The following is a 17,586-nucleotide window of genomic DNA, read 5'->3' on the forward strand; positions in this document are numbered from 1 at the left end:
CTTCCTCTCCATTTATTTTATCTGATCTTCTGAATTCACAGAATGTCCCCAGCTGTCAATTTATCTTATAAATAAATTAAATGAGCAAATGGAGGTAAAGGGCATTATGGCATAGTGGATACAGGTCCTGTCCCATACTGCTCACATACTGGCCATGTGATCCTCACAAGTCACTTAACCTCACAGTTCCTCTGGTAGCTTTAACACTATAAGTTGAAGAACAAATGTGAATCTTCACTGGTTAGGAGAGTTTCCTCGTTGAGTATGCTCTAATGAAATCTAAGGTCCAACCCATACATGTGTGTCTATGTGTGTGTGTGTGTGTGTCTATTCGGGTGTATATACATACACATGTGCATGTATGTTTACATGTGTGTACACACTCATGGGTGTGTGCTTACATATGTCTACACTTATGCCTATATATGTTTATATTTGTATCTGTACATAAATGTATATAGATGCATACATACACATATACAACTAGCTCATATATATTTCTACATTATATTTTATTACAATTATTCAATTACATTTAGTGGCTAATTATTAAGGATAGCGATATGTATATACAAAACATTTTTAATGACAACAATACTACAATACACCAATAATTCGTTTTTTTCTCTGTGTGGGTACTCCATCAACCTGTGAAGCCTTGAAATCCTTAATCTTAGTAGACAGTTTTTGTTAGTTGTTGTGGCCAAAAAAAAATTGTTTGTTAGCCAACCTCCTAGTGATGCACTTCTCCAAGTTAAGTGAGTGAGACTGTTCTACAGGCAACAAAGATTCAGTTCTTCATTATTTGTTGTTGTTTAATCATTATCAGTTGTGTCCATCTCTTTGTGACACCATTTGCAGTTTCTTGATACAGTTACTGAAGTGATTTGCCATTTCTTTCTCCAACTCATTTTACAGATGAGGAGACCGAGGCAAACAGGGTGAAGTAACTTACTCAGGGTCACACAGCTAGTAAGTGTCTGGGGCTAGATTTGAACAAGTCTTTCTGACTCCAGACCCAACTCTTTATCCACTGTGCCACCCAGATGCCCCTGTCTTCATCATGCCCATACTCAAAACCCTTCTAGCTTGATAGGATCTGCCAGAGTTCATAATTTACTCCTACAGCCTTTGAGATCACATGATGCCTGGAAAGCCATGATACAGTACAAATGTACTGTCATCTCTTCCACATTGTGGGGGTTAGGAGTATGACACTCCCATGATATGGAAGATTCACATAAAATTTTTTGGCCCTCTCTTCATACCAGAGAAGAAATCTGAATTATTATGGTATTAAAAGATAAAATATGTTGATATTATACAATATAATACATACATTTTATGCATTTCTGAGTTTCTAAACTTTTTCTGTGTGTCTGCAGCTTCTGCAAAACTCCCCCCAAATTACCATTTAATTTATACTGAAACCACAATGGGTAAAGTCACAGTGTAGAAGGGATAACTGTAGTCTCATAGTAGAGAAAGCCCACATTTATTCACTATTTTCAGATTTATAAAGCTCGTCCCTTTCAACAACACTTTCAGATAGATGATGCAAGCATTAATGGTTGATCAGAGAGGTTTATTGTTAATAAACCTCTAGGGGACTAGAGGCGACTGTCTAGGGCTATATAGCTGGTAAGTTTTAAAGCTTGGACTCAGATTCACATCTTGTGAATCTTCCTGCAACACAATGCTGCAGGTCAAAACCTGGAAAGGTGGCCTCATGTATAAACTAAAAGCAGGAAATAGAAACAAAGGATTGAGGGAAAGTTTGACATCTCCAGGGGATTCTACTAAAGGGCTTTGGACACTCAGCCTTTCCTTCTCCAAATATTTGCATTAGAAACAAAAGGATATCAAGGCTGAGAAAACTATGTGGTCACAGCTTTGTCAATAAGTTCCATCTTACACACATCAGATTAGCAAAGATGACATTAAAAGAAAACAAGTGATAATGACTGGAAGGGCTTTAGGAGGACCAGCATACTAATGCACTGTTGGTGAAGCTGTGAATTGATCCAGCCATTCTTCCAAAAGCAATTTTGGAACTATTCTCCCAAAGTCACGAAACTGGGAATACTCTTTGACTCAATGACACCACTATTAGCCAAATAACCCAAGGGGAAAGAGGGAGATGCCCCATATCTACAAAAACACTTATAGCTGTACATTTTGTGGTAGCAAAAACACGGAAAATAGGGTGGTATCCATCAACTGGCAGGTAGGTGTGTGCTCCATAGCTCTGGGCCTAGAGCCAGGAAGATCTGAGTTCAAATCGTGCCTCAGATACTTACTAGCTGTGTTACCCTGGGCAAGTCACTTAATCCCCATTTGCCTCAGTTCCTCATCTGTAAATATGGGGACACACTGAAGAAGGAAACGTCAAACCATTCATTAGCTTTGCCATGAAAACCCTGAATGGGGTCATGAAGAGTTGGATATGACTGAAAAATGACTGAAAAAATACATAACATATATGTATATGCACACATATATACATATTTATGTATGTGTGTATGTATTTGCAGGGAAAGAGGACAGCAGTGGTGGTGCCAAAATAAAAAATGAGAAAAGAAAAAAAGCAGAGGTTCATTGAAGCAATTTTTAAAATGCCCAGAAAAGAATAGGAAGTTGAGAGGAAGACAAAAACAAGCAAGATGGCTTTGAAATGAATATTTTTTTTATTTATCATATATCTATGTATATCTATGTATATATTATAAACAAGCTGTATATGGCAGCTTCACAGTTTCATATGTAGTCCTTATTTTCTGTTCTTTGTATGTTGGAATATCAATATTTGTTAGCATTTGTCAAGTTCAGATTAATACAAATTTAAAAATTGCTAAAGTAGCCAAAAAATAGATGTCGTTAGATCAATGACTTTTCGGAGCCCTGTCAATGTCCTCTTTCATAATAATAATCCCTTACATTTGTGTAACCTTTTTAATATACAAAACACTTTCATGTGGACAATCTCATTTTATTCTCATGACAGTCCTTTTTGGGCAGCCACTGACTCAGATTTAGAGAGTCAAGAGCATTTGAGTTTTAATCCTGGCTCTGCCACTTCTTATTCAGTAACCTTAGGAAAGTTACTTGACATCTCTGAGACTCAGTTTCTCCCTTTGTAAGAACAGAGGGTTACAGTAGCTAATCTCTAGGGTGCCCTCTAATTTGAGATCTATGATTCTATGACCCTCACTCTACAGAGGAGGAAACAGAGCCCCAGAGTTCCAAAGTTACTTATCCAATTTCACACAGCTAGCAAGTTGAGCGAATTGCATGTACGCTTCTGTTGCTTGCTGTGATTACAGTACTAAATGAGTATTCTGCTGATAGATTGATTGTTACATGAAAAGGTGCAAAGCATTAGCAATTTTTTGCCTTCTATAGTACATCTATAAAATTCTGGATCTGACATGGCGCACATCAGGGGAGAAAGAAAAAAGAGGCTTATTGATGTAAACTGTGCATTTGTGTATGAGTAAATCCCCACCAGAATGGGGTTGGGGAATGTAAATGTTGGTGGAACAGGTGATAGGGATCAGATGATAGATATGAAGGATTGATTGGGAGGGGTGAGGGGAGAGATGCTTAATGTACAGAGGTTGTGAGAAGGGATATGAAACACAATCAGACCTATTCTGCTTGAGAATGCAGGATCAAAGGGGAGATGCTAACACGTAGGCAGCTGTCCCAAAATTGAATGGGGCTGCCTTGTAAGGTAGTGACGTCCCTGGTCACTAGTGCTGTTCGAGCAAAGGCTGGCTGGATGACCACTTGATAGACATATGTTCCTGTTCAGGCAATGGCCGGATAAAATAGACTCTGAGATTCTTTTTAATTTCTGGATCCTCTGTCTCTACTGGAATAACCCATAAGAACATTAGAGTCAAAGCTGGAGTTACTAGGGAGAGGGGGGAGACAGGACAAGCTAGTTAGCACACATTGGTGCAGAGATCTTTGAGATCCCCTAGTTGGGATTCCCTATTCTTGTGCACGCTGTTGTTTAGTCTTTTTCAATTATTCCAACTGTTTGTGACCCCATTCGGAGCAAAGCTACTGGAGAGAGTTGCCATTTCTTTCTTCAGCTCATTTTACAGATGAGGAAACTGAGGCAAACAGGGTCAAGTGACTTGCCCAGGATCACATAGCTAGTAAATGTCTGAAGCCAGACATGAACTTGGGTCTTCTTGATTCCAGATCTGGTGCTCTATCTACTGCATCACCTAGCTGCCCTGTAGATGTTCAAGTAGCTTCTAATTAAAATGCTTGTAATTATGAACCTGTACTTTATGGGAATCCAATAATGGGTTACTTTTTCCATAAGGCTACACCTTCATTTTCATGTGAAGATCTCATTTCTTTCTTTTTCTTTTCCCCCCTCCATTTCACATTGCTTGATCTGAAATATAAAGCAGTTGGAGCAGGTCACCTCCAAGACCTTGTGTCTCTTCTTCTGACATCTCTTCCATGTTCCACAGCTCACTTAAACCTAGCTTTCTCTGGAAAACACCACATATTCTGGTGCCCTCTCTAAGGCTTGGCATCTTGTTCCCTCCCACCTCAGGACACACAGGGTCAGGAGCAGGAATTGGGACCCTCTATGTTCCTGCTGTCACTTTCAGACCCTCCCTTTGACACCATCACTTAGCATCTACTTCTCCTTCAGAGTCTGCTCCATCCTGTTCAGGTCCTTGCTGCTGCCGTCTATGAACCTCAATGAAGACTATGAACCTCTCTGTTCAGCTTCCTCATGTGTAGAATACCTGTAGTACTTAACTCTTGGGTTTTTCATGAGGCTCAAAAGATACACTATAGGCGAAGTGCCATATAAATTTGTGGGCTCAGGAAATAAATGGAATGCTCAGGTCCACCTAAATCTTTGGTGGGTGAATCAGGGCTGAAATGTTCAATGTTTTCAAATATACCACTATAGCACATACATAATATTGGTTTTAGTATCCTAGTAAAAGGCAGCTAGATGGTGCTATAGTACACAGAGCACCAGGCCTGAAGTCAGAAAGGTTCATCTTCCTAAGTTCAAATCTGGCCTCAGATACTTCCTAGCTGTGTGACCCTGGGCAAGTCACTTCACCCTGTTTGCCTCATTTTCCTTATCTGTAAAATGAGCTAGAAAAGGAAATGGCAAACCACTCTGGTATCTCTACTTAGAAATCCCCAAATGATGTCACAAAGAGTTGGACGTGACTGAACGACAATATAACACCGGAGATAAGCTTTTAATGACACAAAGGCCAGAAATGTCAGAGCTTTTCTTTTAACCTTCACAAGGTAATTGGACAGTATTTCAAATGTGTTAAATTATTGAAGTTAACACCATAGGAAAGAAGTGAAAATACTAGATACATTTAAAGAAAATGTGTTAGTCTGGGTGAGTTACAATCACTATGGAAACTACAACATTTTTCTAATTTAAAACAACACAATGCAATAGACCCATGAGAGTGTAAAAAAACAACAGCAACATTCTATTACTGGTTTTGAGGTGCTAAAAAGTAACAAGTATAACCCTAAAAGTATGAGAATCAGTAAACATTTATGAAGTGCACATTGTGTTTCAGGCACTGTACAGGGTGTTGGGAATACACAGACAAAAACAAAACCTTCTTGTCCTCAAGAAGCTTACATCCTATGGCGGGGGCAGGGGAGCGCGGGGGTGGGAGTGGGGGGAGGAAATACAATACGCATGCAGATAAGTAAACACAAAGTGATTTCAAGAGGGAGAGAGAGGTTGCCACACCATAATAGATCTAATTTTTAATGAACACATCAGAACTTATACATCTAAATAGTGGTTATCTTAAGAGTTCATATAATAATATTACTGTCTTAAAATAATTGCTACATGAGTCTATATAATAATCCTTGATATTTATATGTTGCTTTAGGGTTTGCAAACCATTTTACATATAACAACTCATTTGATTCTCAAAACAACCTTTCTGTGGCAGGTGATACATATCATCATCAGTAATTTACCAACTGGGTGGGTAAGTGGCAAAATGCATGGAGTGCCAGGCCTAGAGTCAGGAAGAGTCATCTTTGTGATTTCAAATCTGGCCTCAGATACTTACTAGCTCTGTGACCCTGGGCAAGTCATTAACCCTGTTTGCCTCAGTTCTTCATCTGTAAAATGAGCTGGAGAAGGAAATGGCAAACCCCTCCAGTATCTTTGCCAAGAAAACCCCACAGAGTAGGACACAGCTGAAACTACTGAATAACAGCAATGACAACAACAATTTTACCAATTAGAATATTGATTTCAGATATGTGAATTGACTTCCCCCAGGGATCACATAGCTAGTAAATATCTGAAGTGACAGCCTGTCTTAACTCAGACTCAGGAAGGTTCAGAATAACAAAGGCCAATGCATGAACATGCAACAGAGCAATAAAAGAAGCCAATTTTATTAAGGAGCCATACTTAGAATACAAAGGATGGTCAGGGAGAATTGTGGAAACAGACCAGGTCCACTGGGACCTGTTGGAGTACGCTGGTACCTTGGAGGGCATGAGGACATCTTTCAACCAATAAGCCCTGTGGCTTTTTACAGGGTTCTTATCTGGGTCTAGCAGGAACAGACATTGGGGGAAGGGATCAAAGAGCCTGAACCTAGGGACTGGGAAGACTCCTGGGGAATTGGTGGCTTAGTTGATATTTAAAGTTCCTTCTGGCTGCTGGTGGGAAAGGGGCTTTGTACTATTATTGCTGGTCTTACTGTGAGAGGGTGACTCAAGGATTTTTTCTTCCTTTAGAGAGATGAGGAGGGGTTATTGCTGGGGTAGACTCAAACCCAGGGCTTCTTGACTTAAATACATATACACACACACACACACACACACACACACACACACACACACACACACACACACATATATATACCCCCTATATTGGCATTACTCATAACAGTTTTGGGAATGATTTCCTTCTTTGGGGATGGTCTTCAGAGCTAGTTTTATGAGCCATGTAAGAAAATTTGTGTCATTTCTTTAACATCACACCTCATTTTTGAGAAATGGAATTACTCAGCTTGAAACCCCTCTTGTTTGCTATATTTGGCTGTGAATGACTTTTGGCTATGTCTAAACTTTAAGTCAGCCCCAAAGGACAAAATTTTGCCACCTCCAGGGGTATTAAAAAAAAATGAAAGACAGGATCTGTAGGCTGCTCCTCCAAGATACGGCATTCCATAAATGGTCTGAGCATTAACAGAACATTAGAATGAGTAAACCTCCTGGCTGCTGCTTTGGAGAGGACAATATTTACTTACTTTTCTAAGTTTTGGTCAGTTTGTTAAAAAAAAATCAACCACAGTTTACATACTGTAAATAAAGCGGTTAAACTCTTGAGCACAAAAGTAGGGGCACTTAAAAGATGCAAATAGTTAATTTAGTTAGATTGGTGCTCATATCAACTAAAATCATGATTTATGGTTATTAAATCATTTAGGCTGACTGTTCTTGAGTTATATGTTGAGTTATATCATATTATACGATATGAATATAATGGGCCTTTGAGAGTCACGTCCTCACCTGTAATTATTTTTCTGTAGTACATTTTGAGAAGAAATTGTTTGCAAGCGTGTTCTCATTCCTCCTTTCTATGGCTCCCATTCCTAAACATTCTCCGTCTTCCCTTTTGCTTTACAGTACAATAAACTAAATCCTGCCTGGACCATCAATAAAGCATTGGGTACAATGAACCATTCTTCCAGTTCATCTGCTTTTTAGTAACAAGAGTCAAAAAGGAGAAGAAAAATGGGAGATAAAACTTCTTGTAACTTTCGGATTTCTTAAAGAAGGTTCCTTTGTCTTCTGGCATGGGAGTAGAGATATAGCAACATGAGAAAGATAACAAAAAACTTTCAATCTGGGGACTATTTATGCTAGAGGAAGGAAAGAAGGAAGCATTTATTAAGCACCTACTATTTGCCAGGTCATGCTAGAGGAAGGAAGCAGACTATGCGCCACACAATGTGTTAATTGCTTTATAAGTATTATCTCATTTGACCCTCAAAACAGCCCTGGGAAGTAGGTGCTATTATTATCCCCATTTTTTAGTTTAGGAAACTGAGGAACAGAGAGGTTAAGTGACTTGCTCAGGGTCATACAGCTAGTAAGTGTGTGAGGATGAATTTGAACCAGATCTTCCTGACTTCAGTCTCAGCCGTGCTGTATCCATTGTACCACTTAGCTGCCTCATTGCTGTTGTGGAATTCAGGACAGCATGACCCTGAGTCACAGCACATGAGTTCCTTTTGACCAAGGTGAATGAATATGACAATGAGTCTGAGCATCTGTCAAGCTCGTGACAGTCACCATCAAATCAATCATTTACTTCACAATCTACCAGCACAGGGAGATTATACTCGGGTGGAAGCTCAGCAGTATAGCACCCAAGAGGAACCGTCGGGAAAGGCCACCAAATATGGAGCCAAAAGACTTGAGCTTCAATCTTGGATCAGCTGCTGACTATCTGTAAGACCTTGGGCAAATAACTTTTCTGTGGGCCTCAGTTTCCTTCTCTGTAAAATGATAGGGATAGACTAGATGATTTCTAGGCTGCCTTCCAGCTCTAAATCATATTATCCTATGACTTCCAAAGATGATGATGATGATGATAATAACTGGCATTTACATAGCACCTACTATGTGCCAGGAGCTATGCTAATTGCTTTATAAACATGTTCTCATTTGGCCCCCACAATAACCCTGGGAGGTAAGTGCCATTATCATCCCTATATAGTTAGGGAAACTGAGGCAGAGAGAGGTAAAGTGACTTGCCAAGGCCACAAAGCTAGCAAGTGTCTCAGGCTGGATTTGAACTCAAGTCTTCCTGATTCCAGATTCAATATTCAATCTAGAAATAAAATTTACATGATAAGTCAATGGGACAGGGATAAGGAAACTGTGATTTCACTCGTGCTGTGGGGGTATGGAAACTCCTGCTGCTGGTATAGAACAGTAACTCTTCTGTAACCTTTTATTTTAAAGACAGAGTGAAGGGGGTGGGGATGGTTTGGCTCTCAGAGGTTAAATCATTTGACCATGCTCATAGAACCAATATTCAGATTCAGTCCGAATTCAGTTATTTTCAGTTGTGTCTGACTCTTTGTGACCCCATTGGAGTTTCCTTGGCAAAGATATTAGAGTGGTTTGCCATGTCCTTCTCCAGCTCATTTTACAGATGAGGAAACTGAGGCAAACAGGGGTTAAATGACTTGCCCTGGGTCACACAGTTAGGAAGCGTCTGAGGCTGGATTTGAACTCAGTGTGATGAGTCTCTCATTGCAAGCCTAGCATTCTACCCACTGTGCCACTCAGCTGCCCAGCGAATCTGAGGCAGGATTTAAATCCAGATCTTTTTGACTCCAAGGCCAGATCTCTATCCATTGTCTATAATTAAACATGAATACTTAATATTTTTATAGGCTAGCAGCTTGACAAAATGCTTTCCTAACTGTCCTCTCTGTGATTTACTTAGCTCATTGATAAAATGGAGGTAACAACACTTGACCCTCTTCTCTTTCCCTCCCCCTTTTCCAACAGTGGCATTATTCCATCTTCCTTTCCTTCTTTCCATTCAAGTTTAAAAAGCTCTAGCTGTTTTCACCTTCCCTCCATATCTCTCTCTATTCCCACCCCCAATAAAACCTACGCTCAGGAAGGATCTGTTAAGCTCATGAACACTGAGATGTTGTATTTCCTAGATCCCTCCAGCCTGGCTGCCTCCATTACGGCCAGATCTCCATAACCTCCCCATTGGAAAATGGAGGAGCCTCTGCCCCTGGAGCCTCCCTGGGCCTTTTTCTTGCTCTTTTCTGGGCCTCCACAGTACCTCTACCACATCTCCAACCATGCCACTGCCTGAGTAACACCCCCCAACCCATGCTTTCCAGCTGTCATTTACGTGTTGCCTTCTATCACTGGGATGAAAGACCCTTGAGGACAGGGACTGTCTAGAATACTTTATTGTATGTGTGGTGCTAAGGCACAGTGCTTGGCATACAGAAAGAACTTAGAGGTTTTATCTCTCTAGCAATCTAAGATACAAATGGCAGACAAAAGCTACTTCTGTCAACAGAGTTTGAAGGGTTCACCGGTCTGTCAAAGTCTTAAACCTAAAAGATTAGAGCCTTCCAGATTACTATAAGATCTTGCCTGAGGTAAGGTTTATCTTCATTGTTTACTTCTGAACAGTGGTTCTTATAGGTTCAGGGAAGGTAGGTGATGCAGTGCATAGAGTCAGGAAGATTCAAATTCCTAAGTTCCAATCTGGCCTCAGACACTTACTAGCTGGGTGACCCTGGGCAAGTCACTGAACTCTGCTTGCCTCAGTTTCCGCATCTGTAAAATGAGCTGGAGAAAGAAATGGCAAATCACTCCAATGTCTCTGCCAAGAAAACTCCAATGGGGTCATGGAGAGTTGGACATGACTGAAACAACTGAGTGAGTGTCTTGTAGGTTCCATTAAAATCATAACACACAGAGTAACTGGTAGAGCAGGGTTAAGAATACGTGTCTTACTTCTCATTTCAGTTCTCTTTCCATTGTACCATATCACCAAGAGGAAGTTAAAGAAGTACCTGTACAAGTTTATCTTCAAAGGAAACCCTAGAGAGGACAAGAAGACCCATTTTCTCATTCTTTGTATGCACAAAACCAACTGGGTTGCCTGGAAGTGACCATTCTTCTCCAAGCCCCCAACGTCTCCTCTGTGACACCATCCTAGGATGAATATCTGCCTGTAGCTGGTCCCTGCCATGCAGTCTGACACGTTTCTGATGCTGGCATTCCCTGCTGAGGAGAAACCTGGCATTAATGTGACGTGCTGTAGATAGGGAAGAACAGTCGCTGGCAATAGGAGTGTATGGAGCAGCTTGGGCACCACAGGCCCAAACTGTTCTTGGCTCCGGTTCTGGCTGTTATTGACTCTTCCAAAAGCCTGGGAGCGTTTGAGGATTCCTCTCTCTTGTGCTAGAGCTACGCACTCAGGACGCCTTCTCGGTGAGAGCAGTAAAAGAGGAGGCAGCTGAAGTCGGGACCACTGAGGTGTATGGCAGCATTTCGAACATCATCATCAACAAGAATATCAAGGTTATGCTTAAGTGTGATGACTAGACATCTTGGCCGGGGATGGATAGCTGGATAGGGGTGTAGTTTCACCTCCTGGCCTCCTTGATGCATCCTGGGGCAAAATGTCTCTCAGTAACATTCTCGTCACCTAGTGTTGGGATGATTACTCTTTTCCTATTGAGTTAATCTAATTAGCCTGCTGTTACACATTCTTTTTTCCTCTCCCTTTCTCTTTCTTTCTCCCTCCTCCTCCTACTTTTCTTCCCTTTTCCTTTCCTTCTTTCCTCCCACCTTCTCCTCATTAGGAAAATTTCCAAATTTCATTCTGGAGTGACTGCTGTGGAGATTTGGTTCCTTTATTCTCTCCAAGGGTCTTTCCTTGACTACTTTTATCTCCTATCTAGCTCCATTCAGCTTTCCAGGCTGAACTCTCCAACTTTAAAGTCAATGGCAAGGTCATCCACTGTCAGTCATCTTGACTTTTGTCCTGCCATTGAACTTCAATGACTCAGGAAGAGAGAGTGAGGATGATGACTTTGGGTAATTTTGCCTCACTTAAATCTAGTTCATGCTCAACTTAAGACATCACCCCTTGACGTCACTGGTCTTCTTTGAAAGTGAAGGATGAACAACTCTAAATCCACCAGTGAAGCTAGGAAGGGATAATCTGCCACCTCCCCCCCCCCCCAATAACTCAACTGTAAGGCAAGATCCGTCAGGTACAAACCCTGGATCTACTGGAGTCATTGGGCAGGATATTGGCATGACACCTGGGGGACAGAAAACTTAAATGGCACAAATAATCCTTGTTGTTCTTGTCTTAGTTGATTAGTCATGTCTGACGCTTCATGATTCCATTTGGGTTTTTCTTGGCAAAGATACTGGATTTGTCATTTCCTTCTCCAGCTCATTTTACAGATGAGAAAACTGAGTCAAACAGAATTAAATGACTTGCCCAGGGTCACATAGCTAGTAAGTGTCTAAGGCTGAATCGGAGTTCAAGTGCTCCTGACTCTAGGCTCAGCACTCTATCCACTGCGTCACCTAACTGCCCAAGTATTCCTTGGTGTTGTTTAAAAAAAGAAATGGGTCGAGTGGCTTCAGGACCACTGTTGAGAATAGAATGCAGGACTACAGATATATTCCTGGGATCTCGTGAATGTAAATGAAAATATACAGCAGCTGAGTTGCTGAGAATTGTGAATCATTTGGCAAGTTCAGAGATCTTAAGGAAGAAAGAAAGCACTACATTTTTCTGTAAACTGAGAAAATCATTTTCTCCCTCAGTTAGGAACAGATGACTTTCTAGTATTTGTCTAAAGGAAAGATACACCAAACAATGCCATATAACTAAAAATTAAAAGTTATAAATTATTTATCATTGCTGGAGAGGTACCTCCTAATTACATTATTCAGAATATATTGCCATCTATTCATTAATGCCCATGTATACAGAAACTGATTCACATGCAAGTTAACAGGCAGGAGCTGTCCAACCACAAAGATGATTTTAATATTAAGGAATACAAAGATATATGCAATATTTGTATTGAGTTCAACTGAAACTGATATAAAAATATGTGGGATTTGAAGTAGTAAGATTTATTAGCTGTTTTTGAAATTCATCAAAGTTTTTAAAATTAATTAAAAAAAACACCTCTCCCTTAGGAGAAGAATGTTTCTATACTTATGCAGCTCTTACTTGCCAATCTCCTGATAAGAAGGCTGGTTTATAAATGGTTGGGTTTCTCCATATGGGCTCCATAAACAGCAAGATACTGTTTAGTGTAAATAATGAGTCCCCTGAAATGGTCTCATGTATTCAGATTTGCACAATTCAAAGTTATAATTATCTAAAATAGGTAACTCCAACTCAAGAGAGATATTCAGTACATATGCACATATTTGCATGTACATACACACACACATATATATGAACAGTGTGACCAGGTGATATATGTGTGTGCTTACATGTATATGTGTGTATGTGTAATATATGTATATATGGATCAGTTAATAACCATTTAAGTGCCTACTGTGTATGTGTGAGCATGTGTGTATATATGTCTATGTATATATACATCTCTGTAGATATAGATAGAAAGAAAGAATAAAGAAGGAAAGAAAGGAAGGAAAAAAGGAAGGAAGATGGAAAAAAGAAGAAAGGAAGGAAAGAAGGAAGTAAGTTAGGAAAGAAGGGAAACAAGGAAGGTAGGAAGAGAAAACCTGGTCATACTGGCTTCATAAATGTATACATACCCACATGTAGATAGATGGGTAGGTAGATAGATAGTCTGGTTATACTGACTTCATAAATGTAAATAAACACATAAGCATGTATACAAATACACAAACTATACATGGATAGATAGGTAGACGACAGCCTTTTTGCTCTTTACCATTAAAAACAATCTTCAGAACTAGGTCACATTTTTAAGTAAAGATCACATTGTCAATAATAGCTTTAACTTTTAAAACTTCTCCTCCCTCCAATACTCCTCCCTCAGCCTTTTCTACATTAGCTTCCAGTTGCTACTCTATTCTGTGGGTCATGAGTGTCTTAGGATGGTTCCTGCTTACCTGTGACTACACTGGGGATTTTGGACAGAAAACTCTTTACTGTCCTGATGGGTACCCCGCCCGTCTTGTCATCCTGCATCTTTGTAACGATGTCTTCAATCTGTAAGGGAGCAAGAAGACGACCTTTAAGTATCTTAGTCTATACAAAACCAGGGCCATGTTGTACCCTCATAAGAACAAACATATGAACTTGGACATCAACTTTATTTTGTTAAATTTATTCTTTTTAGTTTCTAACATTCACTTCCCTAAGATTTTGAGCTTCAAATTTTCTTTCCCTCCCTTTCCTCCCCCCTCCCCAAGACAACATGAAATCTGATATAGGCTCTACTTATATATTCATGTTAAGCATATTTTCACATTAGTCATGATGTAAAGAAGAATTAGATCCAAAGGAAGGACCATGAGAATGAAGAAGCAAAACAAAACAACAAAAGAGGAGATCAAATAGTATGCTTTGGTCTGCATTCAAACTCCACAGTTCTTTCTCTGGATGTGGACAACACTTTCCATCGTGAATCTTTTGGAGTCGTCTTAGATCTTTGCATTGCTCAGAAGAGCTAAGTCTGTCAAAGTCAGTCATTGCACAGTGTGGCTGTTACTGTGTACAATGTTCTTCTGGTTCTGCTCACTTCACTCAGCATCAGTTCATATAAGTCTTCCCAGGTTTTTCTGAAGTCTTCCAGCTCATCATTGCTTACAGCACAATAGTATTCCATTACATTCATATACCACAGCTTGTCCAGCCATTCCCCAATTGATGGGCATCCCCTCAATTTCCAATTCTTTGCCACCACAGAAAGAGCTGCTATAAATATTTTTGTACATGTGAGACTTTCACTTTAGATACACCCTAAAGTTTTCACCTACTTAATCAACTAACAAATATATATTGAGAGTCTACTATATGCACACCATTGTGCTAGAAAAAAAAAGGCAAGATATATGACCCCATGAGAAAATTATATTCAAATGCTTATATCAATAAGGGGAGAATTACAAAAGTGACTGGCAACTTTGTTGTGACAAAAGACACATTGGGTAATGAAGTGGTTCTTCTTTGTGTTCTAGTCTGAATGTCTACTTAAAAGTACTAAACTGTAAAACATAATAGGATGTCTTATCGGAGACTAGGCAGTAATACATTATGCACATTTCTGGGACCAAAGCAGGCCACAGCCATATTCAGGTCTGCCCTCTTCACCCCACCTAGTCAATAAAATCCAGTGGTTCCCTTATCCTTTCTAGAATCAAATACGAAATCCCCTTTCTGACATTCAAAGTCTTTCACAGCCCATCTCTGCTTGTTCTAGTTTTCTTACACTCTACACCTGCCAATGTAGGCTTTGATTCAGTGACACTGCCCTCCTGGCTGTTCCAAGAACAAAAATGCGACTCTTGGCTGGGATCCTTTTCTCTGGCTGTCCCTCCTGCCTGAAATGCTCTCCCTTCTTATCTCTGGGTACTGGATTCCCAGGCTTTCTTGAAATCCTAATTAAAATCCCACCTTCTATAGGAAGCCTTTCTTGCTCCCTCTTAACTCTAGTGCCTTTCCTCTGTTAATTATTTCTCCCTGGATATAGCTTGTTTATACCTATTTGTTTGCTTGCTGTTTCCCCCTTTAGACTGTGAGCTCCATGAAGGCAGGAGCCCTCTTTGTATCCCCAGTACTTAACAAAGTACCTGACACGTAGTAGGTGCTTGTCGTTGTTCAGTCATTTCAGTTGAGTTTGACTCTTTGTTACCCCCTTTGGGGTTTTTTTGGCAGAGATACTGGAGTGGTTTGCTATTTCCTTCTCCAGCTCATTTTACAGATGAGGAAACTGAGGCAAACAGGGTTAAGTACTTGCTCAGGGTCACACCGCTAGGAAGTGTTTGCAGCCAGAGTTGAACTCACAAAGATGTGTCTTCCTGACTCCAGGCCCAGCACTCCATCCACTGTGCCACCTAGCTGCCCCCAGTGGGTGCTTAATAAGTGCTTACTGACTAATATTCAAGTTACAGAGATGGAAGTAGGAGGGTGGGAGGCAAAGAGATTAAATGGGAGAAGCAAGATAAAGGTGGTATCTGAGTCCTGAGGAGTGTGGTAGGGGCCGTCACTGTGACCCAGGATTAAGAACAGAAACAAGGTTCAAAGGACATTCCCCAGAGACTGAGTCAGCATGAGCCATTAGAAAACAGGTAGGTCTATACTACAGAGAGAACCACAATGGAATGAAGAGGACATCTGGAAGGGGTGATATCTGGAGAATAAAATTAAGGGATGGGAGAGGATTATACTGGGAGAAGGAGAAAGGGAGAGGTAGAACGGGGTAAATTATCTCACATAAAACAGACAAGAAAAGGCTTCTACAGTGGAGGGGAAGTGGGGGAAAGTGAGAGGGAAAGAGTGAATCTTATTCTCATTGGATTTGGCTTAAGGAGAGAATAACATACATTCCCAAATGGGTATGGAAATCTATCTTACCCTACAGGAAAATAGAGGGGAAGGGAATGGGGCGGGGGAAGGGGATGACAGAAGGGAGGGCAGATTGGGGGAGGGGATAATCAGAAGCAAACACTTCTGAGGAGAGACAGGGTCAAAAGAGAGAATAGAATAAATGGGGGGGGATAGGATGAAGGGAAATATAGTTAATTTTTCACAACATGACTACTATGGAAGTATTTTACATAACTACACATGTATAACCTGTATTGAGTTGCTTGCCTTCTCAATGAGGGTGAGTGGGGAGGGAGGGAGAGAATTTGGAACCCAAAGTTTTAAAAACAAATGTTAAAAATTGTTTTCACATGCAACTGGGAAATAAGATATACAGGCAATGGAGTATAGAAATCTATCTTGCCCTACAGGAAAATAGAAGGGGAAGGGGATAAGAGAAGTGGGGGGGGGGGAGACAGAAGGGAAGGCAGATTGGAAGAAGGGGTATTCAGAATGCATGCCATCTTGGGATGGGGGGAGGGATGAGATGGGGAGAAAATTTGGAACTCAAAATCAAAAAAAGTGAATGTTAAAAACTAAAAATAAATAAATTAATAAAATTGCATTTAAAAATAAAAAAGCACTGAACTTGGAATAAGAAAAAAAAAAGAGGACATCTGTACATAAGGAAGGGGAAGCAGGATCTTACTAAATGTTAGAATCCAGCTGTTTTCCTCTGACTAGACTGCAAATTCCATACTGGAACCACTAAAGGTTGAGGCAGAGGTCAGTTTTTGATCTGGGAGAAATGCAGCCTATATCTGGTCCACTAAGGTAGCTATGAAGCTTCCTTTCTTTGGGGGGAGTGTGGCAGAATAAGAAAGGGGTGGAACCTTGAGGTATCACTCCCCTTTCTCCCAACCAAAAGTGTTAATACACTAGGGTGGATTCTGTATCCTGTTCTCAGATACTATGAGAGAACCTTAGAGTTGGAAGGGGCTTAGCAGAAACAGAGTTCAACCTCACCATTTTGTACATGGGGAAACAGAAGATCAGAGAGATAAAGTCAGTTGCCTAAAACCACACTAATAGCTAGTGATAGACTGAGGAAAAAGGGAGGATGCCGAGTGACAAATAGCTAAACAGGGAAATTGCAGCTCCATTCTGGGGCAGCTAATTTGCTCAGCGGATAGAGCACAGGGCCTGGTATCAGGAAGACCTGAGTTCAAATCCAGCTTCAGGCACTTACTAGCTGTGTGACTCTGGGCAAGTTACTTAACCCTGTTTGCCTCAGTTTCCTCATCTGTAAATGAACTGGATCAGGAAATGGCAAACCATTCCAGTATCTCTGCCAAGAAAACCTCAAATGAGGTCATGAAGAGCTGGACATGACTGAACAACAGATGGATTTCCTTAAGTGGTGTGGTGAGCCAGAAATGTCCACAGTGGGCAAAGAAGGATCATTCCATTGACTCAGG

At 40.5% G+C, this 17,586-nt stretch overlaps 1 protein-coding gene across 1 annotated transcript in view; it reads right to left on the reverse strand.

Moving 5' to 3' along the window:
• The window catches only part of RGS6 (regulator of G protein signaling 6), a 647,960-nt gene that overhangs the window by 194,714 nt on the left and 435,660 nt on the right, over window positions 1-17,586 (reverse strand). Inside the window, 1 exon segment of the mRNA XM_020986371.2 lies at window positions 13,690-13,789. Coding sequence (XP_020842030.2) covers window positions 13,690-13,789 — 100 coding nt within the window.

Source organism: Phascolarctos cinereus, unplaced genomic scaffold (assembly GCF_003287225.1).
Source record: "Phascolarctos cinereus isolate Bilbo 61053 unplaced genomic scaffold, phaCin_HiC Scaffold_3;HRSCAF=262, whole genome shotgun sequence".
NCBI lineage: Eukaryota > Metazoa > Chordata > Mammalia > Diprotodontia > Phascolarctidae > Phascolarctos > Phascolarctos cinereus.